The 26,119-nt window shown below is 41.9% G+C and overlaps 1 protein-coding gene across 1 annotated transcript in view; it reads left to right on the top strand.

Moving 5' to 3' along the window:
* Nucleotides 1-669: 669 nt before the first annotated feature.
* The window catches only part of PRKAG2 (protein kinase AMP-activated non-catalytic subunit gamma 2), a 216,488-nt gene continuing 191,038 nt past the window's right edge, over nucleotides 670-26,119 (top strand). The window contains exon 1 of the mRNA XM_036399135.2: nucleotides 670-896. Within this exon, the coding sequence (XP_036255028.1) occupies nucleotides 789-896 (108 nt within the window). The 5' untranslated portion in view covers nucleotides 670-788. The remainder of the gene's footprint in view (nucleotides 897-26,119) is intronic.

The following is a 26,119-nucleotide window of genomic DNA, read 5'->3' as shown; positions in this document are numbered from 1 at the left end:
TTTTCGCCCACCTCCGTGCTCCGGGAATGCAGGCACGGCTCCAGCTGCTCTCCCCGCGCCGAGGGGCCGGCGGGGCGGCCCGGGGCGAGCGGCAGCCGCGGGGAGCGGCCGGACTGCGGGAAAGTTGCGTGGTGCTCGTTTGGCAGCTCCTGGGGACCCTGCCGGGGCTCTCGGAGCGCCCGGGCACCTCCTCCCATCCTCCTGACCCCCTTCCCTCCCTCCCTCCTCCCTCCCCGGTCGGGCTCCCCGCGGGACTCCCCAGTCTGCCAGAAGCGTCGCCCGAGCGCTTCCCCTTTTCGGGTTTTCTAGCCTTTGGGTGTTTGGGGGGTTGTTTTTTTATTTATTTTTTTTCCTCTCTCTCTTTCTGTGAGAGTGCGGCCGAGCTGGGCGAGGGGAAGGAAACTTTCTCCCCCCCTCCCCCAGGATGCTCCGGATATTTTTGAAAGGGCGGAAGAGTGAGAAAGGGAGCAGCGTCTGTGCGGGCATCTCATGCTCTTGCGAAGGTCCCCCCTGACACCTCGCTGCTGGGATTAAAGACCGGAGCTGGAGAAACTCCTCCCCTTCCCTCGGCTTCTCTCTTTCTCCCCCTCTCCTCTTGCTTCCCCCCACCCCCACCCCCCAAAATTTCCTAAGGCCATTAGGAAGGGGAAAAAAAAAAAAAGAGAGAGAGAGAAGAAAAAAGAAAATAAGGAGCCTGGACTAACTGCGGCCCGTGGGACGGTGGGGAGAGGTGGAAGAGGAGGCTCCCTCTCCAGATCCATCGCTCAGCACCACGCTTGGGTGAAGGCATGGGAAGCACTGCCATGGACAAGAAGAAAGATGCCTCCAGCAGCAGCAGCAGCAGCAGCAGGAAAAGCTCCGGCCACAAGAAACTCATGTTGCGAGTGCACATCCCCGTAAGTGGCTCCTCGCTCTTCTCCCGTTCGGCAGCTGGCGTGGCTTGGGCATGTTTTTCTCTGCCGTGGAGCGCAGCGAAAGGCAGGGAGAGGTGTCGTGTTTGTTGTGTTTCCTGCCGAGCTCTGCAGTTTGGGGCGTGCTGGGCTGGGGGTGCACCCCGCAACAGGCGGGTCCTGCACACCTGGGGGGGGCTGAACAGTGGGGCCATGGCCCCACTCCCCTGCAGTGCTGGAAGCCCAGGATGCCGGGTCCGTGGCACGGAGGTGTGTCCCCCTATCCCAGTTTCAGAAGTGACTCTTACTCCCTGCTGTACAAGTGCCCTGGGCTGTGGGTTTGGCTCAGTTTGTCTCACCCAGTTCCCTCTCAGACTCGTATGGCTGAAGGTCTGCTCACCCCCAAACGCTGCTCTCAACTTTCCCAGCTTTGGCTCCGGGAACTGTCCCTGCCTGTGGCTGAACCAGCGTTTAATCTGATTCTTCCCTCTCGAGACTAATCCACTTCTGAGTTTCCCAGGGCTAGGGAACCCAGAGCTGGCTCAGAGTTGCATCCAAGCAGTCTGGTCACTGCTTAAAGAGCAGGGCAGTTGGATTCACAGTGGAGAAAACTAGTGAGCCGTGCAGCCTGTTCACCGCTCTGTTCTGTATATTCCACTATAAAGTAACATGCAAGAAATTCTAGAAACAGATACAGAATAACCACAGATCAAAAGTTTCTATTTCCAGTGAGTACTAAAAAGCTGACTGGCTCCGTCTTCAGAATTACATGCCTTTCAAAACTTAAATTACTGGGTTTTTATACTATTAGGATGTTCTTGTGATCCATGTAGCTATTAGTTTTCTATTCTCAGTCCTCATGTACTTTTGTTTTCGGTGCTTCTGGCAAGAAACGGCAAAGTCCTTGTATCTTCTCTGTGCCCTCTGTTGTTTTATTGGTTATTGGTGTTTGGTTTCTTTTTTTGTTGATTTGTTTTGTTTATTAGTTTGTTTTAAATCCCATTATATAAAAGTGGGAAACAGTTCTACCCGTATCTCTGCCAGGCCACCAAGGAGCAAAAAGATATTTGTGACTGTAAGATTTTCCTTTGTTTTAGGAAAGAATAAGAAATCAAAGCAAATTTATTAGGTGTCTCGAGTGTGTGGAATAAAATGGAGGAAAAGTACATGACTCTTCTGCAGAATTTATTTTTCTCTGGGGAGGAATGCAAGCCCAAGAGCCCAAGCCAAATTTCTGGAGCTCAGAGCGCATTCAGTACTAGAAGAAAAGGGTCTGTTTCTGCTAACAGAAATGGGTGTTGCCTATGTGTTTGTGACAGAAGATTTCAGGCAATAAACTTTACCATGTTGGCAGTAGTACTTCACAATAGGGATGTAAAATACCAGCAAATAAAATGTACCACACCAAAGCACCACTCCCCCTGTGCTCATTATTCCTTCCCACCCTGCTTGCAATATTGTCTCTGCCATCTCTTTCCACTGCCCCCCCACCTCTGACTCACTCTGGCCAGAAACTCTTGTGCAGTTGGATCCCCACTGCTGCTCTCAGGAGCTGCATTTTCTGCTTGCTGAGGAGCCATAGGTAGTTTTGGATTTTCCTGTGGTTGTTGCAGGATTTTACAGCATCCACCTGGTGTTTTTGAAATACCTGCTGATCAGCAGGTATCTCTGACCACACCAGAGCTTAGAACAATTTTCCTCCTTTTATGGTGTGAAGCTAACAGGAAAAAAAGTTCTTAAGGAACTCATTAGCACTAAATCATTATTGACAGAGGAATGCTAATGCTTTTTTCCTAATTTACTCCCTAATCCATCGACAACCTTTCTTCATGAGTTTTACCTTAATTCTACCTTGGATGGAATTTTTTTAGTAGTGGGTCATAATTTTTCATGTTCATCATCTCTTGGCTTTTTGGTATGAAGTTTGTCACCTGGATAATGGTAGGGACTCAGATACACAAGCTTGCAAATGCCTGATGTTGCACTGAAGTCAACAGTTTTGTTGTTCACCCAGTTGGTAATGAGATAACACCTTCTATCCTTCCTCTCCATCCCCAAAATATGACCTTTCTCTTCCATTCTGCATCATTCTAATATTCCTCAAATGGACTATTGAGCCCATGGTTATACTCATATTTTTAGTGGTTTTCTGTAATCTGGCAGAGTTTGAACATGGCTGTGCTATAAGAAAGAACATTTTTCACATTCTCCATACTTGACAGAAGAATCTGCATTTGAAAAGATCTGTTTAGACTGTTGTTTTTTTTTTCTCTTTCATAACGTTGTCTTGGCTGTTGTTTTGAAGCATCATTCCTATTATTTCAGTGGCGCCTGTCAGTGTAGCTGTAGTTGTCAAGGGAGCTTTCACCAGACTGTAATTTTTATTTTGTTCATCCTCTTCTTTGTGTTTCTGTGAGATCATGTTTATTACTGAGACATGTAATTCATGCTCATTTGGATCTTCAAATTAGGAACAAGAGAAGAGCTAACAAGGTCTGAGTAGGAGGGGAGAGAGGAGTCCATTCTGAAGGAGAAAGCAGTGGGACAGAGAGGTACTGTTGTGATGTATGCTGGCCTAAAACATATTTATTGGTCATGCAGAAATGCTGATTGAAAAAATAATATATATTGGGGGGGAAAAAAAGGGAAGGATGCAAACTACACTATAATTAGGTTAGAAGATTCTGGAATAATAGGGATTTCTGAAAAGAAAGTTGTATGCATTTCTTCCCTCCCCCACATAGTTTTATTGTTTTGGGTTTGTTTTTGACAGTGGGGAAAAAACAGATCAGTTGAAGAAAGCAGGTTTGTGGCTTGCAACACTCCAGGGCATTTCTCAGGTACATCTTTCTCAAGGAAGAACAAGACATGATACAAAAAATCTGGAAACACTCTATTTTCTCTATTTTCACCAACTTTCTGTGCTCAGCCTCCCTCAGCACAGGTGGGTGGTGCCCTGCCTGTACTTCTGGGAGTGGTGGTGCATCACTAAATTCCTGCAGGCTGGCTCTCCCCACTGCTCTCAGCTTGTGTTCAGTAGCCAAGAATAAAGTAGGGGCCACTGAATTCTGCAGCATGGCAAGGGAGTGTTTGTTAAATGGCTGGGATGATGGAACATCTTCTTGTTTGGTTGTTGTTTTCTTTGTAGATACACCACTGTCTTAAACTAGTAATTTAGATGGACCAGAATATAATTGCAGGAGCCTTTGTAAAGGTCATATCAACCTCTGTCTATCCCAGCAGCACACTCAGAAGTCTTGCAATTAGAGATGCCTAAATGGAAATTTCTGGTCCAAATATCTTTGAAAGCTGCTACAGATTTAAATAGAAACCTTTGCTCTCTAGATGCATCATAGCTGTAATATGAAGACATTAGCATTATAAAATACCTTTTTAAGCCATTAGAAGTTAATGCTTGCACATTGCTTTGAACATTTTTAAAACTCTATTCTGAGATGGGATGCAATTGTCTGCTGAGTAGGAGCGCACAGCAGTGAGATCAGAATGTTCTTTTGTCATCTGGCAAAATCGATCTGTTCTAATGTTAACGTTACCATTGTAGGCCCCTGGTGCTGAAAAAAAAATATTCTGCTCTTGTTTACTTTTAATTTCTTCTGGGATGGTTCAGTCAGTGCTAGCAAAGTTAAGTTGTATTTACATGAGCACAACTGAGGGCAGAACCTCTCTCAAGAGCTTCACTATGCCAGGTGCCAAGCACCTGCTGCTCCCAGCAGGTGGGAATTGCAGGAACTTGGCACTTCTTTGGATTTTTCCCAAAGACATCGCAAGGTGACTTTTTATTCAAAAGAACAAGAAGTTTTTTTCACAATAAGCACAAAAATAACATCTGTGAATGAATATCAGAACACCTGTCAGTTCAGTGTTGATGCACTAAAAGGATCTGCACAGCAGAGTTGATGCACTAAAAGGATGTGCTTGGTGATCAGGGTTCTTTGTTTTCCATGCCACACAAAGAAACATCTCTGCACAGTTTCTCCCTTTTCTTTGTCAGCCTCTGTAATTTTTGAAGAGACTCCTCAATGTCAAAATTTATTGCTGTTTCCAGGCTTGGTGTTATGGGGGGATGCCAGGCTGAACATCAGATGGGTTAAATATTTCTAACCCGATAGATGACAATGATGTTCTGACAGCTACTGTTGGCTCAGGCTCTGCCCCTCCATCTTGCTTTCCACACTTGCAAAGTCATTAGTGGCTGCATGCCTAATAAATCACTCTGAAATGATTTTGTTCTGTCACAGTTTTTGCAGGGTGCTTCTTGTCTCCCGGTAATTGCAGGGTGGGCTGATAAGAACAGCACTTCAGTCTAGGAGTCGCTTTAGGAAGTGCAAGTGGGGAATAATCTAGTGAATTCTTTCAAAGGTGAAAAGAAATCAGTTTCCAGTGTGATCTAGGAATGAAAGAAATGTTTGTTTTCTTGGAGAGAGGAGGTGAAGGGAGAGAGAAACAGAGGAAAGAGAAATGTTTCCCTAAAATTAAATCTCAACTGTTCTCCCTCTTGCTCTCCCAGGGCAAGCTCTGAGATGTCCTGAGCCTCTGTAGCCTTGAAGTTTAAATTTGGATTCCTCCCTCAAGAGCTGATATATTAAGACAGGAAAGGGCAAGAGGTATTTGCTCAGGAGTGTTGAGATGGTACTTTGAATTATCTGAAGGATAAAAGAAAGGATTCGTGTTTGCAATCATAATAGCTGCCACTGCAATCAAGGAAGAATTAGTCAAAATTTTTGGTTGTAAAGCATAACAGAAACACTCCATCAGTATATAGAAATGTGCTGTGTCTTACAAAATATTACTTTTCCTGGTTTGACATTCTGCTCCTAAAGGGCCTCACCCAACCTCCTTTATTCATACCTGAGCCTGTGAGGATTGTGGGCTCAGAGGAATATGAATTTCCTTGGAGAAATAAATAATGAATGTGGAAGAAACTCACAAAATTGTGGATGGTGAGACTTTTGGGCTCAGGGAAGTTTATGGTGTGCTTGTACTGGGAATTAGTGGAATAGAAGAAAAGTCATGCTCCAGAGGGATGAGGAGTGAAGTGAGGGGTAGTGATCTCCACCTAAGAGGAGCCAGCTCCTGTTCACAGACCCACAAGGCTCAGCTTAATCTCAATTTCTCCACATTAAATTCAAGGGAGCTACTCAGATGTGACTGAAACCAGAATTTAACCCTCATTTTGTTGATGATATATGGACAGTGATGGAAGTAGGTTGGTGTGCCCAGGTGCTGGCTTGGCAGAGATAATGGGAGGAGAAATGAGGCAAAACTGAGTCAGCATTGGTTGCCCAAATTGTGGATGTTTATGTTGAGTGAAGTAACACATGTAATTCTCATCTCTTTGAAGAAAAGATGAATTTCTGTCAAAAGGCATCCCATGCACAAGGAATAATGAAAGAACAGAGTTGGTTACAGGAGAAATGAGACATCAAGGAAGACATCAACAGCAGACAAGGAATGTCACAATGTGGGCTATTTTACCCTAGACTGATCACCAGGCTGTGGGAAATGGCTCCAGAGTCTGCTCTGGTTGCAGGGGTCTGCTGTCTCAATTTTGTACTGTTTGCACTGTAGATACACTGGAGAAAGTGTTACAGTCTCACAAACAGGGAGACCTGTGCATGTCTTCAAAGGCTAAAAGAAAATGATTTCAATCTTGAATGGAGTGTGGTTTTTCTTCTGAGAAGGAAAACTTATGTGCACACGTGAATATATGATGCCATCAATAAATATAAAATAATATTGTTGGTGTGGTGATACAGTGCTGTACTGCTACTGAACTATTTCTCATACCAGCAGTGAGCTAAAACACCAATGTGTGTTAGATATGCAGAATGATTTTTGTGTTTATTCTTTATGTAGTTGTAGAAACTGCAGTACAATGCTTCAGTTTAGTGTTTGCTTCTGTAATACTGTCTCTCTCAAGTTGCTTGCATATGAAAGCTTTAAAGCATGAAAGCATCATTTACACAATTGAGAACTGAAATATAACACCATACTCCAGCTTTTGACATTGAGAATTCATAGAATGGTTTATAACATCCTTCAAATTTTCATAAAATTCAGCTTGACAATAAATTACATTATGGAGGCGTGACCCAGTGGGATGCAGAGCAAATGCATTGCAGTGTGAGTTTCATGGCTGTCATTTATTTCCCACACCGTGACTCCTCAGACCCTATGGTCATTATTGCAAAGGGTGCCTGTGACCTTCTGCTCCAAAAACAGAACCTATGTCATAAGCTGAAGACTTAATCTATTTTTGTGACCAGGGTGAGAGAGCTATATGCCTTTTTTAAGCTGCTGGAGAACGTGCTCACACATCTGGGGATTCATCAGGAGGAATTGTGTGCATTATAAGCATTGTCTGCCATGTTATGAAACTTTATCATCATTTATGTACAACAGCATTCTGCAATTTTCAGTCAACTTTCCATGAGAGTAATGCTGCTGGAACAATGAAAATAAGAAAATACTTCTGCAAGCTGAAGAAAGCAAACTTCTCTTGAGAGGTCAGAGTGCTTCCTGATAACGTAAAAAAACCACAGGACCTTCCTGCTCAGTTGTGGACTTACCAGGGGTCGTTTATGAATGACTGAAGTTTGGGTCTGGTTTCTGCATGTTGATTTCTTTAGAAGGGGTTGGAAAAGTGTTTTCCATGGAATTGGAGAAATCAGTACTTGATGAGCTAGATTAGGGGTAAAATCTGAGTCCAAGCATGAAGAAATTTTTCAGTGAAGACAAGCTCTCCATAGAAATGGGATAGTTTTAGGAATGTAGTGGACTGAACAGGTGCCATAAGCATTGCCTGTTGCCTGTCTAGTGGAAGAAATGGATTGTTACCTGCTTGCCACTTATATTGAATGGGCTCTACATGGAAATCTGAAAAAAGGAATTGTGTAGAGATTGTTCAAGCGTGTCACAATGACTCCATTAAGGCTACCTAGCCCTAATCTTTGATTAGGGATTTCCAAGTTTCCACTGAAACAGAACTGTTCTTTAAGTAGGTGTGCATTTAATGTGTTTTCTAGGTCTGTGCTGCTTTGCTTTTGGCCATGGAGCCTTTAAAAGGTGTAAGTGCAAACAAGTGCTTTTACAGAATCATAGACTTGTTGAGGTTGGAAGTGAGATATCTGGAGGCTGTCTAGTCCAGGTGTTATTGCTGGCCCTGTGCTCAACTAGAGCAGGTTTCCCAGGACTGTGCCCCATCAGATTTTGAATTTCCTCAAGGATGAAAACTCCCAGTTTCACTGCTCTGACGGAACGCATATGAGCAAGTGAAAGTTCCTGGAAATAGTCTATTGTTCAGCCACTCCACAGGCACATGGAATTGAACTCCTCAGTTGGTTGGATCTTGTTCCAAAAGCATAGAGCCAGTCTGAAGAGTGAAACTGAATTTGGCTAGAAGGAGTGCAGAGACTTCTGGGAAAAGGATTCTCTGAGATGATATCAAAACTGGAGGCACAATAGTCTCAACAAGACTTGACAAAGGAAAGAAGAGTAAGGAAGAGGTAAAAAAAGGTGCTTAGTCAGTGCTACCATGCTGTGTATGACTTTGCCAGCTTCTCAGTAGATCATTGCATCTTCTGGAATGTGGTTTTCATCATGTGTTGTCATTCCTTTTGCATACATTCATTAGAGGGGGATTTGCTGTTACTGAGTATTAATCATGTGTTGGAAGAGTTATCTAAACCAAGAAGCATGAGGAAAGACAGTTCAAGGATAAATCCTCAGCAATCTGAGTCTCTATGTGCTGTATGGCCTGAGGGCAGAGGAGGTGCAAGCTGCCCATTGATGAATTGCTGAGGCTTGAGGTCCACAAAAAATGAACTTTTAAAGTGTCAGTGTGCCACACTGAAACACCAAAACAGCTTGTGGGATCTTCTTTCCATCCATGACTGAATGCTCTTAGATGTCTGTACATATGTTAGCAAAAACAAATTCTCTGAAGAATTTAAAGCCTTGACAGAATGGATTGGCTGGAGGAGGTGTGAAGAAATCCCTGTAGTGCTGATATTCAAGGAGATGGCTGGAGTTAAAGTGACTTTTCCCAGGTTGTACAGGAATGTGACAGTTGGACTCATGAAGTTTTCAGACCCAGTTCCCTTACCTTAACCATAAGCCAAACCTTCTTGCTATGGTATCCAAGACAAGCTCAGCCTAAGTCAGATCCCTATATAACATTAACCTAAGGCAGCAGTCATGGGAAGTATTTTTCCTTTTGCTTTTTGAAAATATGCGTGAAGTGAAAGGATTCCAGTCTAATGTCTACAAACAGTCATGCCAGGTCTTAAAATAACACTATTAGGACTCTTGGCAGCCTGAGCAGGAAGACCAAGGATTGAGGATATTAGATAAATTAGAGGAGACTATTTTAATTTCCAGCATCAAAAGTGGTACCAATGAGTGTGCCTAATTATCACATCCTCCATGTGGTCCATGTGATTGTTGAAAGCTGTGCAATGTTACTCTTTTATTTTCTGTATAGCTGGTGGCACATCAGTTGTAGAATTCTTGAAACAAGGCATCTACAGTATTTTCACATGTAGTCATCTACATTGTCAAGAAAATGGAGTTTGGGTACATATAAACAGTTCTTTACCAGTCATATTCAATCTACAGCAGTCTCCAAAGAGTTTGCAGGCATTCTGTATCCTTTCCTGAATTCCACTGGCTTGTGTTTCCAGTTATTGGAGCTGGGCATTCTCTAGTGCTGCTGCCAGCTAGAGCAGGAAAGAGAATTACCAGCATGGTCTCAACACCATTCTTTGATACTCCTTCCACTAGTCCTAGATCAACTCTACATTTTTATGGGAAAATGGGGAAATTCTGCCATTTGAAAAATTGAGCCAACATTATTTGTAAACATAAAATTTGGAGCCTGAAAAGAATGGGAGTTCGAAAATGTTATTCAGCTGTTCCCTTTGCTCTTTATTTGGTGAGTCAATATTCAAGGTAAATACTAATTTAAGAGACTTCTTTTAGTTGGGTGATGATTAATTATACATTTTCTTTATATTTGTACACGTTTTAGAATGACTCTACATGCTTTAAGCTGTGCAGAGGCAGGAAAGTACATGCCAGCATTTTTCTTTATAAAGTAAATCCAGTAATTCAAAAAGTGCAATTACTTGAATTCCTTTTTTTCTGTGTTGTACTAAGAGTTCTGGCTCTTTTCACTGCTGCAGATCTGTGGACATGTCATCAATTGGCATGTAAAAGTTGCTGTTAATGCAACTTTTCTGATTTTCAGCTGTAAAACACTGGAGTCAGTAAAAGAGGAAGTGTCTTAACCATGCACAGGATTGGGCTCATCTCCATTACTTAGCCAGACAAAACTCTTCTTCACCCAGTATTCCTCAGCTGTCCTGGTGGACCTCAAGCATTTACCAGGGCAAGGAAAGCTGTTGTTCCCCAGCTGGATTTCCCAACAGACTGTGTGCATCCTCCTGCAATGCTGAGCAAAGCCTTACAATGCCTTCCTACTTAGCCAATCTGTTTTATTTTCAAGGTGAGATAAAACGAGTGGTAACTTGGTCACCCTTGGTAACTCACTTGCTTTGATGCCCATCTGTCTGTAGTCTCAGATCCAAAAATCTGCAGAGATGACTCAAGTTTACTTGAAATGCCATTCGCAGGATTGTGAAAAGAAAATAGGTGCTAAGAAGGCTAGTAGCTCAAAAAGATGTGATTTTCAAAGGAATTTAGGCATCTCAGGTTCTTCTACAATATTTGAAGATCCTGCCAGTCCATTTGCATCAGGATATCCTTAATTACATTTGAAAATTAAGCTTTACATCTTTCAAACTTTCAAGATGCCATTCTTCCCTCTTTGCTATTTATAGCGGCATTACAAACAAGACACTTTGCTACTTTTCCACTTCCAGTAACATTCTCTTGTGCCTGATAGCTAAAATGGAAAAAACAAACAGACAAACAAAAAATACAACAGCAATCAAACACCAAAAAACCCCAAACAAATCAGAAATTGGCTTTTAGTTCAATGGAACAGAGATTGAAAGCAATACTAGGAAGTAATTTGGGAAGAGATAAATAGCATCTGCTCTCCTGATGATAAAGACTGAAACTAATACTGATGCTTGGTGCATTGCAATCTGTTGTGACACATAATAAAGTCAGTGTATGTTTGTCTTATGTTTGACTGAGAGGACCAAGTATTACATGTGATAAAGATTTCAGAAAGAAATTTCAATGTAACTTGAGAAAAGGCTGCAATAATTTAAAATTGTCAGAGGTTTTTTTGGTTTTATATTTTTTACCTGGGTAAACTTCAAAGGTTTTGTGAGCTACTGTAGGCATTTAATGTGTTCAAACTCTCTGTGGATAGTTACTTTATATTTACTTTCAAATATAAATGTTTAAAAATTAAAAAACAATATATTTCACTGCCATAATCCACATAAACCTTTCTGTCAGCATGTTTATGAAGCGGATTTAGGTTGAAGTAACCAAGGAAGAGGCACACATGTAAAAGCAAAGGATGTAAGATCAATGGCATTGATCACTATATGCACTTTAATGGATGAGAGTTGGGACACACAGGCTGAAATCTGGGGACATGTGTCTGGGGATTGATCACCTTCTCTTGGAAGAATGGTAAAATCAAAGTTCTCTACTTGAGCAACAAAGTGAGAGAAGATATTAACTAATGCAGTCTATACATTTCTGAAAGTTCATTTTCAGAGGGCAATAGGTTCCTTTGTTTGTGTTTTATGGTCTTGAATGTTCTATATATCTGATTAGGTTAATTTAAAAAACAGATAAGGACACAAGTCCTTACTGACTGTGTGGAGTTCAACAGGAGAAAGTTCTGGATTCTGCGGCTTGAATGGGGCAGCCTTGCATGTACAGGATGGGAGGCTGGAAAGCAGTGCACAGAAAGGGACCTGGGACTCCTGGTCAATGGGAAGATGAATGTGATCAGCAGTGCCCTGGAGCCAGGAGGGCAACAGAGCCATGGGGGGCATCAGGCCCAGCATTGCCAGCTGGGCAGGGAGGGATTGTCCCGCTCTGCTCTGGGCTGGGGAGGCCTCACCTCGAGTCCTGGGCGCAGTTTTGGGAGCCACATGACAAGAAAGACACTAAACCATTAGAGACCATCCAAAGGAAGAGATTAAACCATTAGAGACCACCCAAAAGAATGCAATGAAGATGATGAAGGGGTCTTGAGGAGAAGCTGTGTGAGGAGTGGCTGAGGGCACTTGGTCTGTTCAGCCTGGAGGAGACTGAGGGGAGACCCCACTGCAGTTACAACTTCCTTGAGAGGGGGAGAGGAGGGGCAGGCACTGATCTCTGCTCTGTGTGACAGCGGCAGAACCTGAGGGAATGGCCTGAAGTTGTGTCAGGGGAGGTTTAGGTTGGATATTAGAAAAAGGTTCTTCACCCACAGGGTGGTTGGGCACTGAACAGGCTCCCCAGGGCAGTGGTCACAGCACAGAATCTGGCAGAGCTCAAGAAGTGTTTGGACAATGCTCTTGCTCACATGAGGTGACTTTTGGGGATGGTCCTGCACAGGGCCAGGAGTGGGGCTTGATGATCCTTGTGGGTCCCTTCCAAATCAGCATACTTCATGATTCTGTGATGAGCAGAGCCTGTGTGTATGGAGGGGAGCTGCCTGTGTGCAGCTGTTTGCTCTGAACTGAATACATTCAGTGTGTATAGACAAGCTGGCAAATTGCTCATGTTGCAGAGAAATGAGCTGTGATGGAAAATACAATAGATGTTTAATTATTTCAGGGGAAAACCCCATGTTATGAATATCCTGTGTTTTCATGTCACAAAACAAACAGAGCAATGAGCCTGACCTTTAGGCTGTTTTGATTTCTGGTGGTTTTTGGTTTACAAGACTTAAGTAATTTAAAGTTCAATCACCTGGGCTGTTGTGCTAGGGGATTAACACATAGTGACTTGCATCCTATTGTGCCAGATGTAACCAGGACTAACTTCTCCCTTGCTTCTGTCTGATTCCCTGCATACAGCCATTGCTGTAGAAGGCCTCCAAGCCATGTCATGTCAAATAATGCATGGTCTTCAGAGCTCACTGGGGGAGAGAAAAGTCTGGGAACAATGTGAGCAGGCACAGCCAGGCATTTCCACTAATTGTTGATGTGGACGATGGAACACAAAAGCAGAAGAAGGGAGGGGGGAATGGAAATGCGTCTTGGTGTGGAAACAACTGTGTAAAAACAAATATGCCTGGGCTTGCTTTTTGGGAATGTAAATGTAGCACAGGAGAACTCCCACAACAGGAATCTTCTGCTTTAGTCTGCCCCTGCCAGATAATTTTAGAAGGTTTCTTTTTAATTTATATACCTCTAGACACTTTTTTGGCTATTGGGGGTTGTGGACTTCAGCAACCTTAAATTGTAACAGGTAGCTGCATTTTACTGCCGAGCTAGCTGTAAATTATCTGTTACTTTTTGTTTCTGGTTATTTGATATTGCCTAAATATTGGAAATGGAAAACTTTAATTACCTAATTGTTAGTGTAACATGGAAGTGGCATTTCAAAATATATCCTGGTGGAGTTAAATAGCTAAATGATTCTCTTCCATACTGTGTACTCTAATCCAATGCAGGGTGGAGTGATTTCCAGACCAAATGTATAAAATAAGTAAAATAAAATGGCATATTTGGATTTGGGTGAGGGGGGGGGTATTATCCATAATGGCAAAATAGAATTTCCTCTTGAGAACTGTCATGCAGAAATATCTATGATGTAATTTCCTTAAACTCAGAAACACAACAAGTAAAGACAGTGATGAAGACATGACCATTTGGTAGGATGAGCCTGAATATTGCGTATTTACCCTATAAAATGGGAGCTATATGGAATTAGCTGAAAATGAAGTTAGTAAATTTAGTGAGATTCATAAAGTAAAATTGGTAGATTTATGTTTCACTACACAGTGGAAATTTTTGTACACAGGTAAGCTACCAACCCATGCTGGGCTTCCTCATCCCCTCAAGATGGAAAGGTTTTTTACATCAAGGAAGCAGAAAACACAAGTTATGCACGGTGCACTTGCATGTTCACCTGTGCCTGAAGGATCATCCTACCTGTGCTGAAAAGCAGATATTTCTGCAGAGAGATGCAACAGCTGCAATTAGTAATCAGCAGAATGCAACACAACTGGTGTAAATCCAAATGCTTACTTTGTCCATTTTCTAAATGAATTGCAAATGTCTGACTGAGCTGAGAACCATTATGGAGGCAAGAGGAAAGGGAATAGCCATCAAAAACACCAATTTGTTGATTATATAATGGATCTGTCATTAGTAACTTGATCGTGCCAATGCAATTGCTTTTTTTCCAAGACAGATACTTGTTCTTACCAGGACTGATTGAAAAGCACTCTGATTGTGCCAAAGTGTGCTTTAAATGGAAAGAGGGAGATGGAAAACTATTTAACAGTAGAAATATGATTGCTGATAGCATTGCAGAAAAGTGACAAAGCAGAAAGATAGCAGGGTTTTATCCAAGCAGTTAGATTGATCCTTTTTAGTTAAAAATAAACTCAGTGCTGTGAAAGTTATCACAAGGACAGCTGTAAAGACTGATCATGGGTCAGAGTGAAAATTGAGTTCATTCCATGAAATTCATCACAGCACTCCATTGTGGCACTTCTATTTTGACAGGCAGGATTGGCCTCCCAGCAATTACCATTGAAAATATTTACCATTGCAGTGTGGAAATCTGACTTCCTGGCACGGGGCTGGGAACGTCATTTCACTGTAATCTCCTGAACATCTTTGCTGACTAAGGCTGATTCTGAGCAGGTTGCCAAAAGATCTCAGTTTCTCCACCTTCTTCCCAATCTTCCAGTTTTTACATCGGATTTGTCTTTATTATGTGTTCCTATTTTTGTAATCCTGTGATTTCCAGCAGCCACTGTAACCTCCACACAAATAATAATTGTTTATTTAAACTTCTTTGTTGTGCAGGTGATGACACATTGGGACAGATTGTCCAGAGAGGATGCGGAGTCTCCCTTGCTGGAGATATTCCAGAATGGTCTGGACATAATTCTGTGCCATGTGTTCTGGGATGACCCTGCTTGAGCAGGGAGGCTGGACCAGATGTCCCTCTGTGGTACCTTCCAACCTGACCTGTTCTGTGATTCTGTGAATATCCTTGAGCTGTATCCCCTGAGCCAAAAGCAGTAGCTGCTATCTCTAGAGTTTCCAAAACCTACCACAAAATATGAAGAACAAAAATCAGGCTCACAAAATTACATATTGGATTGTTATGGAAAGGATTTTTAGATTTTTTTACGTTCCTGAGATGTGGGCAAGCTCTAGGGGTGAATATCTTGTTTTTCAGAATTTTGGTGACTTTGCTCACAGCTGGGGTACTTAGTGCTGATTTGTGCCACAAGATTCCTGCTATTTCATGGAGAATTCCCACAGCTAGCATTTTAGGGGATTTAAAAATTATTTTTTATGGCTTAGGTAACCTTTTCAGCTGCCCACCACTAGATCTGCTGAGTGCCATTCTGGTGTTATTTGCCTTAGCAGGAGAATTTTCCCTGTCACTGGAGCTGCTGTGGACAGTGGGGCTGGAACTGGAGAAGCTCATTCTGCATGGGATGGAAGTGTTACGATTTCATTATGGCTCTTCAGCTTAGAGGGATGGGAGAAGGAACCACCTAAAGCTTGTGGGTGTACAAAGTATAAATGAGCAAAATATGGTGTACCAGAAATAGCTCATGAATGGATACCAAAATATCAGTATTTTTTGTTTTGATTTTGCAATAATTCCATTTGACAAACAACCAGGTTTCTTCTAGTTGTTCTGCCGAGACCTTTCTCTCCTTGCAGCCAAATTTTACAGCTCTGCTTACCACAAGGCTTACCACATGTGAGAGGATTGTGTAAAGTGTCTGATATAAGAGAGCTGTAATGGATTTGGGGGAGTGAAAGCAGGGTACAGTGGTAATATTTATGGCTAATGCTATGATGCACCCTCTCTGCTATTCTGACTGTGTTCCAGCTTTAATTCTGTAGCTGTGGTCTAAAATGGGGAGGCAGGTAAGAGGCTGAACTCACTGTGAGCCAGGAAACCTAAAATATCTCTTCTACTTTTGGCCAGTTGCCCAGACCAGAATAAATACATTCAGCCTTTCTCTTTCACATCCCCATTGTAGAGACAAAATACAAAAAGGCCAAACAGAAATCTGACAGACCATATTTTGTTTATATAGAGGTTTGTTAAATATATGAGATGAAGAGACAGTTATCAAGCTAAGTCCTGTATTTTATATGGATTTATAACAGCCATTTAAATAAAGTATGCCTTGTGCTCAGGCTGAGAATTTGTAAATTCAAACTGTTTTATGCATGTTTCCATAATATATGAGGGGGTTTTATGTGTAGTACATAGACTTGCCTAGATGTTTTTGCTGTTGGAATGATCATGGTGATATAATTAATGTTGTTTTCTTTTCTAAGGATCATCTCAGAATTTATCACTATTTCATTAATAGGAAAAATCCTTTCCTTTATCTGTGATCTGTGCTAATTTGAACACGAGGCCAGTTTGAGGGAAAGGTTGACTTTTCTGAGAATCTTCCAGAAGTTCCAAGAAAGGTTTATTTCCATCTGGTTATTTCCATCTGGCAATTAATTAAAAATAGGCCTTAAACTTCCTATTTCCCTTTCTAGGATATTCTGTTTCCCAGGCCTTTCAGCCTGGCTGTCTGTGAGTCTGATGGTGTGTCACTTTACAGAACTGCTCTGTGGTCACAGAAAAAAAGCTGTGACACCACTGGAGGGACAGGACCTTCCCCTGATGGCCGGAGCTGGAGTTCTTGGTCTGGCACATTGGCTGGGCTTCACAGGAAGTTTATAGCTTTGGGAAGGAAATTTTATTATATGTTCTGGCATAAGCCTTAACATTTTCTTGCTCTTTTTATTGTTGGGAAATTACATGTAAAGCAACTGCAACTGGTGCAACATATTTCTGTATTTTATGTATAACTTCAAAGCAGAGTGAGACCAAATGTTTATCTCTGCTAAGTCTTTTCCAAGTCCATGTATTCATTAAACTGACCATAGAAATTCAGTCAAACATAAGCTCAGCTATTGCTGGTAATTCATTAACAGATTCATCTAAAACTTTGTCCAAAGCTTTAGTTTCTGAATCAGGTCATGAACATCTCATTTCCTCACCAGTCCAAAAACACACAGTCAGTTTGGTGGTTAAACCAAGTTTAGCCAGACTGAGCAACAGCACAACCTCCTACCACAAACTTGCTTTATCTTGGATCCAGCTGTGCTTCTCCTTCCATGTGGCAGGGCTGAGGAGGAAGAGGATATCCCTGAAGTGTGAACATGAAAGTCTTGACCCTGCCACCCTGATGGCTTTGTTCTGCATCTTGAAGGGAGTGTGTGGCCCAAACCAAGCTCTCACTCCACTGACCTTTGGGTGGTTCATGACTTGGCTGGGAACAGAGTGTGTGGAGTGAACCCTGGAGCTGATACAAACTTCTGCATATGGAAAGCCCTGAAGTGCTTTAGGAGTTATGTTTTGTCATACATGACTGGCATATAGATAGCTATCTTAGATATCTGGGGCAGTGATCACTAAATGCTTTGCTTGTGTTTAGCAGTGCTAGGAACGTTTATGCTGGAATTCAAGGAAGTTACTTCATCTGGACTACATGATAGGGAGGACTTTGCCAAAAAATGCCAAGTGTGGAACAGAGTTTAGAGTAAAAGTTCTTTTTCTGAAGGAAACTGTTGTGAGATCCTGAATGAACAAAAGAAGTTTACTTCTCTGGGTCTGGAGAAAACATGGTTTTGTTCATTCCATGCAAACTCAATTTTCTCTGTAGCACTTTGCCTGACTGCACTGGCCCTGGCTTGTTTCCTGGTGAACCCAGTAACATCAGTGCCCTAACTAATCTGGATCAGGAATGTAAGGAATCACCAGCCTTTGAACTGTCAATTCTTGGACACATACAAGATCCTGATTTCCCCCAGTCTCATCTTGTTATCCATACAGTATTCAGTTTATCCTCTTGCAGCTCTTACCAGACAAGTGTGCCTTTTAATATCAACCTCCTGTGCACTCAAGGTTTCATTTACACCTGAAACACAGGGAGACCTGCTTTATTTGCTCTCACCAAAGTGGACTCTTGGAGGATATCCAGGTTTTTATTGAACAGGTATTTGATCCAAGCATTTTCTTTTAAAACTCTCCTCAAAAGAAAGCCTGGGGAAGAGCCAACATAATAACCCTAATGCACTGGCCCCCTCCATGTTCTTCCTTCTGCAAATTTCTAAATGTTTAGGAGAAATGGTTGATTTAATGTCACCCTGGAAGTATCATTATTTCTGATGTGAAGCTTGGAAAGAAAAAATTTAAGAAGTAATTTGCCCAAGTCTGTAGCATGCTAGAAAGTAGGGCTCAGCAGCTCCCTAGTCTTATATGTAAGCTAAAAACCCATCATGCTTAAAGCCAGGCCACTGTAGGTAATTCAGCACTGCAGATGTCTTGGCCCAATCCACTCCTGATTCTGCACTCTGTGGAGCTTTCCCTATATAAAATCATCTGTTGCATGGCTCCCTTTGGCCTCAGGAGTTTACCAGGGATGAGATCTGTTGCCAGACTTCTGTGTCGGTACATTTACTGCCTTCAGTTGTGGATGAAGCCAATTTGACTCACTTGAAGCAAAATCAAAGAGGACCATGAGCCTATGGCTCCCCATAAAACCTCCCTTCCCTGCCATTCATGGTTGTTACAGCTGATGGAAATGAGCCAGTGTTGAATAAGGGTGGGAAAGCATCGCCCTGCCTTAAACTGAGTACAGCTGCACTTTTGTTGCTCCAGTTATATGCAAGGGCAAGCAGTGTTTTGGCATGCTCTGGGCTCCTGAAAGCACTGCTGGGGCAGCAGAGGAAGTGACTCCCATTATTTTAAAAGGCAGGTCACCAGAGTCCCAAAGCTGCAGCAGATGGAGCCTCTGGAGAGCCGCGAGTTCCCTGGGCCCTGGGGAGAGCTGAGGAGGAGCCTGTGCTGCCAAGGGAGCTCACCGTGGGAACTGGCCTTGGAACCTGCAAGGATGGGCACAAATCCCTTCAGATGTCCCCAGTGAGGGTCTGATTTTTCTAATTGTGACAAAAGAAATCAGCCAGGTGGCTCAGACAGGTAAAAGTGGGGACTGTGGTGGTGGCTGGTCAAATGCTGGAAATTCCAGTGCTGTGCATTTCTAGGTGGCCTTTCCCATCCATTTTCGGGAAGTTGTGTTTTTTTTCTTGTCTTTCTCTGTCCTTGTTTACTTGTAATTTCACTTTTAAAGCTCTTCCTTCCTCTTTCTGGGCTTCTCTTTCAAATGTGTTAAAAAGAAATTTCTTTCAGATTCACAGAAACAGTGTTTGCTTGCTTGTTTGTTTTTCCAGGCTGTTCAGTAGGCTACAAAGATAATTTCTGCTTGTTGGTTAGTTTACATAGGTAGGATCCTCTTGATTCCCATTTGGAGTCATTATACAGCTCTTCATCAAAACTTGGGACATTTGAAACTCTTAAATAAGCAGATGGTACATTTTTATGAGCATGTTACGTCTATGTGTAGGTGGGTGTGCCTGCACACACCCATATTTCCATGTGTATTTTTTGCATATAATCCTTGGGGCACATCTGATCTGATCTGAGGCTTTTGAGAAGGACCAGAACCATGGCATCAGTGAGCAAGGATTTCTTCTGACACATCTGGTATGTTTTGATGCAGGTGTAGCCAAAGATGATTATCACACTCTGAACATGGAAAAGGTCACATTCTGACATAGAATGTAGCCACAGGTTGTGTACCAGACTCTTTCTAGATTTGGAAAACAGTTCAGAATTAACCTTTCTGAATCATCATATATTTTTATGTTGACCTCACATTGTACCTAGAATAACTCCTTTCAAGTGTCTGTAGCCCTTTCCTCATCTTTCAGTCATTAGACATCAGAGCTGATTTTCTTCTGGAGATCAGTTGAGATCAACAGGATCAGAGTATCTTGAGTCTAGAAAAAAAGTGCTACAAATAATTATTATTTATTTCCCTTCTTGATCTAGGGGTTGCATAAAGCAAAAAGGAGCCTTCTTTAAGTTGCCATTTATTTCCTACCTCCCGTAGGAAAACCCTTTAGGCAGTGCCATCATATCTTCCCTGCAATAAACTCCATCCGTTTGCAAAGTGGTGATGTTTCTTGCTCTCATTAGATCTTTCCTCCAGAACATCACACTTTTTTCCCTTCCTAATTTCCAACCTCAATTTATGCACAATAATTTCCCATTTTCTAATTGCACCCACAAAGTGTCCTTCATCTCTTCTCCCTTGTTGCTGTTTATGCACCTTATGTAACTGAGGAGAAGGATCACACACACTATCAGCTGTCAGCTGCAGAACCCAGAGAGCCAAGCTCCCTCAGTCACGTCCCACGAGGGAGAATCTCTGCTCCTCTCACCACCAGAACATTCTGCTAATGCACCTGTTGCCAGCTGAATGAACCTTCCCTGAGCAGATGACCAGAACTGCACACATTTTTCCAGATGAGCTTTCACACTGCCTATATAGATATATCAATATCGGAGTGAAGTTTTTTATCTGCTCTGGAGGCCTCCTGATGCCTCTTCTGATCTGTGCTTTATCTATGGCAACATTACCATGAGAGCTCCCAGGGAACCTTTTGAGACAGGTGCACTTCAGTTTGTTTCTACCCAGCTGTTGAGTGCTCAAGTTTTAGATAAAATTATAGTCCTTGAATACATAAATGAGGGATTAAGGACTGAACTAAAATAATTAAATTAAGTTGATTAAATTGACCTGATTCTGATCCTCCACTTGTTCACATTATCCAGTCCTTTTCATGAGAGATCCTCATGTTTGTCTTAGGGAGTGAGCCCAGTATCTTGGGATCATCACCAAGGTGTCTGGCTCACTTTAACACACTGCTGTTGTTTACCCAGGTTTCAGAAAGTTGCTTCATGGAAGGATTATTGCTTCTCTTTGCACTGGGCACTTGCAATTCCTTGTTGTCCTCCAAGATGCCCAGGATGCCAGCAAGAGAGAGCACAAGAGACTTCCCCTTTTTCTCAGCATTGTTAGCTGCCACTTTGAGTGGCAAAGAAAAATAGCAAGAGGAAAAAAAGGGGGAAACTAGGGTTTTATGGGTGCAAACTAAATCTTGGCAGAATTTAGTAAGAAATTGAGATGTCTCCCACAGCTGTCTGGTTTATTGCTAGGCCAAACTTGGGCAGAGTCTCACAGAGATGGCATGAGAAAGACCAGGAGACCCTACCAGATTTCGGGGTCATAGTGACAGTGACAGATCTTTGTGATTCCATATTGTATATTTTTATTTGAAAAATAATATATTTTTCTAATTTTTTCCATTTTAATTTTAGCTAAAACTTAGCTTGAAAAAATGTATACCATAAGGAAACACCTGTAATTTTTGTTGAATTACAGCCTGCTAAGACAGGAGCTGTTTTCTAAGTATTTGTGTAGCTACAGGTTTTATAGCCTATGGACCTCTTGTTGCAGAACTGTGAATGAAAAGAGATCAGTCTTGTGCAGGAAGGCAAAAGAATTATTTGACCAAGTTGTTAAGATGATATTTAGCAAGTTTGCATGTTTAGTTAGGACTACATCTGTCCTCCTTGCAGCAGTAGTAGCTGTCTAGAGCTTTAAATTTACAGTAGAGAGAGTGACTAGAGCAAGTGGAGGGAGTAGATGTTGGGTGGTTTGACTAAAACAGTGTGACCTTTAGTGCTAACCTGCTTACTCTTTTTCTCCCTCTCTTCAGGGTAACTTGCTTTCCACATTTTTTTAATTGATGTGGTGCATACTTTTTGACAGAAACTGAGCTCGTGTAATGTAGAAGATGCTGGGATTCTTTTTCAGGGTCTTCTTCAGCTGTCTTAAGAGGCTGATAATGCTTGGAATAAACTTTTTAAAGTTTTGTTTCCTTTTTTTTTAATGCTGTACTTTATATTTCTTATTCCTTGTTTCCCAGACCTATCTCTTTATTTTTTTTAATTTTATTTTTGCTATCTCTTGAAGGGTGTGAGCTGTCCTTTTTAAGTGGTGATGTTAAAGGGAAATAAAAGGTTAATACAAGATCTGGGCAAATAATGATTCATTTCCAACAGTGCTACCAGCAGAATTGGCTTTCAGCTGCATTGTGTACTGAAAACTGATGAGTTACAATTGGCTAAAGCTGACAGTGGGGCTGGAACAGCTGTGGTACAGCAGGGCAGCAGAAACTTGCAGAAACAACTGGATTTGTTAAAGCTGAAAAAGAATGTCATTTTCATCCCCTCTTGTGTAAGTAGGTGCTCTGAAGATTTTCTTGTGCTGTTAAATACCTGCTGAGGAACAGCAGGATTTCAGGAACAAAGCTGTTTGCATGTGTGTATACTTACATAGTGAAATGTTTAGGTTATTGATTTGGTAATGCTTAAGCTTTAGTAAAGTTTGGGGTTTTTTTTTATTTTCTTATGGATTTAGTGCCTGTGGCAAATTTGCTGGATGGACATCCCTGTAGTACTCCATTTATCCAGGGAGCAGGTCCTGCCCAGTCCCTGGCCTGGCATTTCCTGTGCCTCACCTGCCAAGATTCCCTGGAGAGGGACTCTGTCTCTCCACCCCACCACCATCCTGTGGAGGTGGGAGAAGTTAAGCTTTGCTGAAAGCTGTGATAATTCTGTGCTGCAGACTCTGGACCATACAAAATTCAGGCAAGCACAGATTCATCTCGTGGCAGTGAAGCTGATTTACGAGGGCACTGCCAGGGAGGGCATTTGCTGTGCCAAGGGAGCTGTGTCTGTGTGGCTGGTGATTCTGGAGAGAAACCAGCTGCTGTTATTCCTACCAGCTCCTCTTTCTGCTCTGCTTCTATTAGGACCAATATTCTACCAGAGAGCTAGAACCCTTCTGGGAAACAAAAACCCCATGTTTTCTTCTGTGAAAATAGATTGGTTTGGCTTGGTTTTGTTTTTAGCACTACCTAGAGTCCTTTCATCTGTCCTGGTGATGTTGCTGCTGCTTCCCCCAGGGCTGCAGCACCCTGAAATGCGTCAGTGCTGCCAGAAATGCTGAGCCCTTCGTTGTTTCCTTAATCCCTGCTGACTCCGTGGTTTTCTGGCTGTTAGCAGGAAAGTGCTCACCTCGGTAGCAATTCCACATGGGCCACTGGACTTCATGGCCTTGCCTGTGTCACCACACGGAGCGGTGTTAGAACTGGAGAGATCTTCCCTCCAAAGAGAGAAAACAAAGGGGAAGGAAGAGCGCAAGTGGCTCTTCTTATCAGCAGAGAAAGAGGATTTGTTTTTGAAGGCTAAGCTGCTAATGCTGAGTGACATCAGGAAAGAGATAAGAGAGCTGCTAAGTCTTTGAGGAGGGTCCTGGGGACAAAGTGCACTCTCCAAGGAGGATACAAAAGAAAAAAAGAAAGGAAAATCAAAACAGTTCTGGTAAGAAAAAGTAAGGTACTCCGAGAGGAAGCTTAGCAGAGAAGATGGGCAGCAGCCAAAAAAGTTGTGATGTTGTCTATGTGAAGGAAGCCAGGGCTGACAGAGGCTGGTGAAGATCATCCTCCACGTAACAGAGATAAGATCCATAAGCAGCAGGAGAGAAATGTTAAAGGTAAGGGCCCTGATTTTTCTCACCTTCCTCCAAGCTATTTTACTTTAGCTGCCTTCTTTGGGAGAGTTGGATGGGTTGTTCCCATATAAACTCCCCTGGTTTGCATTTGATTGGTAACAAATAAGCTTCCAACACCAAAGGTATAAAATATCTTCTACAGATGTAATTATTTCCTGAAAGAGAAAGAAGTATATGAAAGAGCAGAGAATGCTATCCAAGACAGAATATCTTTCTCAAAGGAAGGTATTGCAGAACCAGTAAATGAGTTTGAGTGCTCAGCTGGGAATCCTAAATTACCTTCAGAAAACATTAAAAGAAAGAAAAAAATTTTGCAGTGTGATGAGATTAGATGAACAGCCTGATGTAGAGGTGGCAGAAAATCTGACCTTTGCTCTCGGATGAGTAGCCACCAGATTATCTGTGGAATGAGAAGCTTCCAGTAGAGGCTGTTATAAGATACCTTTGTGTTTCTGATAAACATGAGAACTTTTTCAGAGTCAAACAGGATATTCTGAATAATATCCAGATCATTGATATTGTTCTGAGTAGGACATGGTGAAAAGAACTTGTGGAAAAAGCAAGACCAGCTGACTTGAAGAATTCACCAGGATTTCTGGAGTAGGTGATGGCTGTTACTGAGCCATTTTACCTCATTTCCTAATGGTACCCAGTAATACTGGAAATGGAGATCTGACACAGCACAGCTGTACACAGCCTTGTGTATTTTGGTATTTCCCCCAGATTAAGTTTATTTTAGCAGGCTGAAATTTTGACATGGGCATGATCTATCCTTACTCCTTGCCATGGATTTTGCTATATTTGCCATCTGAGCTTCTTGTGTGCTGGACAACACAAAGCAGGGCTGCTTCAAAACATAATAGTGGACTTGTTATTAGTAGCCTGTTTGTTTGTCCTCAGGCCTATTTATAAAAACAGCCCCAGGCAGGGAATTCTGCCAGCAGCCCAACCAACCACTAAACAATTACAGATCTTTTCTTGGAGCTGTGTTTTCCAATCTATGCAATAATTCAGCAGCAAACCATAGTCACTGCTCACAAGTGTATGAAAATAGCCATTTTTCTGTGTGGCACTGTTTTTGCTGATTTTAAAAAACAAAACCAGAGTCTCCAAAGGTATCCCTGTTAATGCTAAAAAAATACAAAATTTAACTTACAGGTATCACTGCCAGGTTAGTAAAACCAAGCCCAGTATGATATGCAGAACTCAAAAGTAAGTCAAAGTGGTCTAGTAGATATTAATCAAAAACTATACATAGGGTGCAATCTTGAACAAGGAATTCAAGGGACTGGTACTCATAAAGAACCAGGCTTTTCAGATCCTTCCTGTTAGGTTTAAGGAAAAAAACCAACCAACCAACAACAACAACAACAAAAAAAACCAAAACAAAACAAAAAACCCAAACAAAAAACAACCCCACCAAAAAAACCCCAAAAAGCAAACCAAAAACCAAAACAAACAAACAAAAACCAAACCAAAACAAAAAAAAACAAAAAAAACCCCAACTGAACAAACAAACAAACAAAAACTAACAAAAAACAAACAAAAAAAACAACAACAAAAAAAACCCCCCAAAAACAAAAACCCCATCACCAAAACCCAAAAACAACTGTAAGGAGAAGATAAATCTAATTTTGAAAGGACATTGTAATATCTGGTTTTATTGTGATCATAGAGTTCAATTCACAATTGTGACAGGTGGTTGATTGGGTTTGCATGGTTGCAATGCAGATGAGGTTTAATTAGTGGATAGGAAACTAGAGGGAGCAAACCATAGAACCTTGTTGGCCAAAATGGGATGGGAGGAAGTTGAAACACTCGGTTTTGTTCATACTAATTTAACAGCATAGAGTATTTTGTGAAAACAGCCTGATAAACAAGTCAGTAAATGAGTCTGGTGAGTCTTATGAAAGGTGGGAATGGCCAGATGAGACTTTGGGGGAACTCCTCTCCAATGGAGACAACTTTGCACAAGGCTGGGTCACTCCTCTGTACAAAGTTCAGAAGTCATGAACCAGAACATCTCTGCTTGGAGAATGTGGGTTTGTTAAACAGATTGGTTGTGTTTCAAGGGTTTGAAAGGTTCTTTCTGCACTTGAAATATGTGTCTGTGTTTGCTAGATATGACGCAAGGTTTTGGCAGTTTTGCTCTTGATTTATAATTTATGCTTTAAGGAAGACCTAGAATTTGGGATTTAACCCCAAATCACCATGAAACTTGTTAGGGGTTTTGGTATTGGGGTTTAAAAAACTGTTATTTTATTATTATTTTACTTTATTCTTTCTTGGAGGGAAAACAAAGCTAATCTGCCTGGCTGCTGCCATGGAGAGGTGTGGCAGGGACAATTTGTTCCTTAGATAACTTGGGCCTGCTTATATAAATACACCCTTGAAACATTCAATCCCTCTATTGATGTCTGAAGATTGAGGCAAATTGTGAAGTAGCTTAAAAATCAACTGCTGTGCAGAGCACAAGGGTTGGAAGTGCAGAAACCCTGTGTTTTCCTGTGTACATGTGAAAACACAATCTGTAAAAGGT

Source organism: Molothrus ater, chromosome 1, assembly GCF_012460135.2.
Source record: "Molothrus ater isolate BHLD 08-10-18 breed brown headed cowbird chromosome 1, BPBGC_Mater_1.1, whole genome shotgun sequence".
Lineage (NCBI taxonomy): Eukaryota > Metazoa > Chordata > Aves > Passeriformes > Icteridae > Molothrus > Molothrus ater.
Note: the sequence above shows the minus strand (reverse complement) of the source record. Positions and strands in the feature narration are given on the sequence as shown.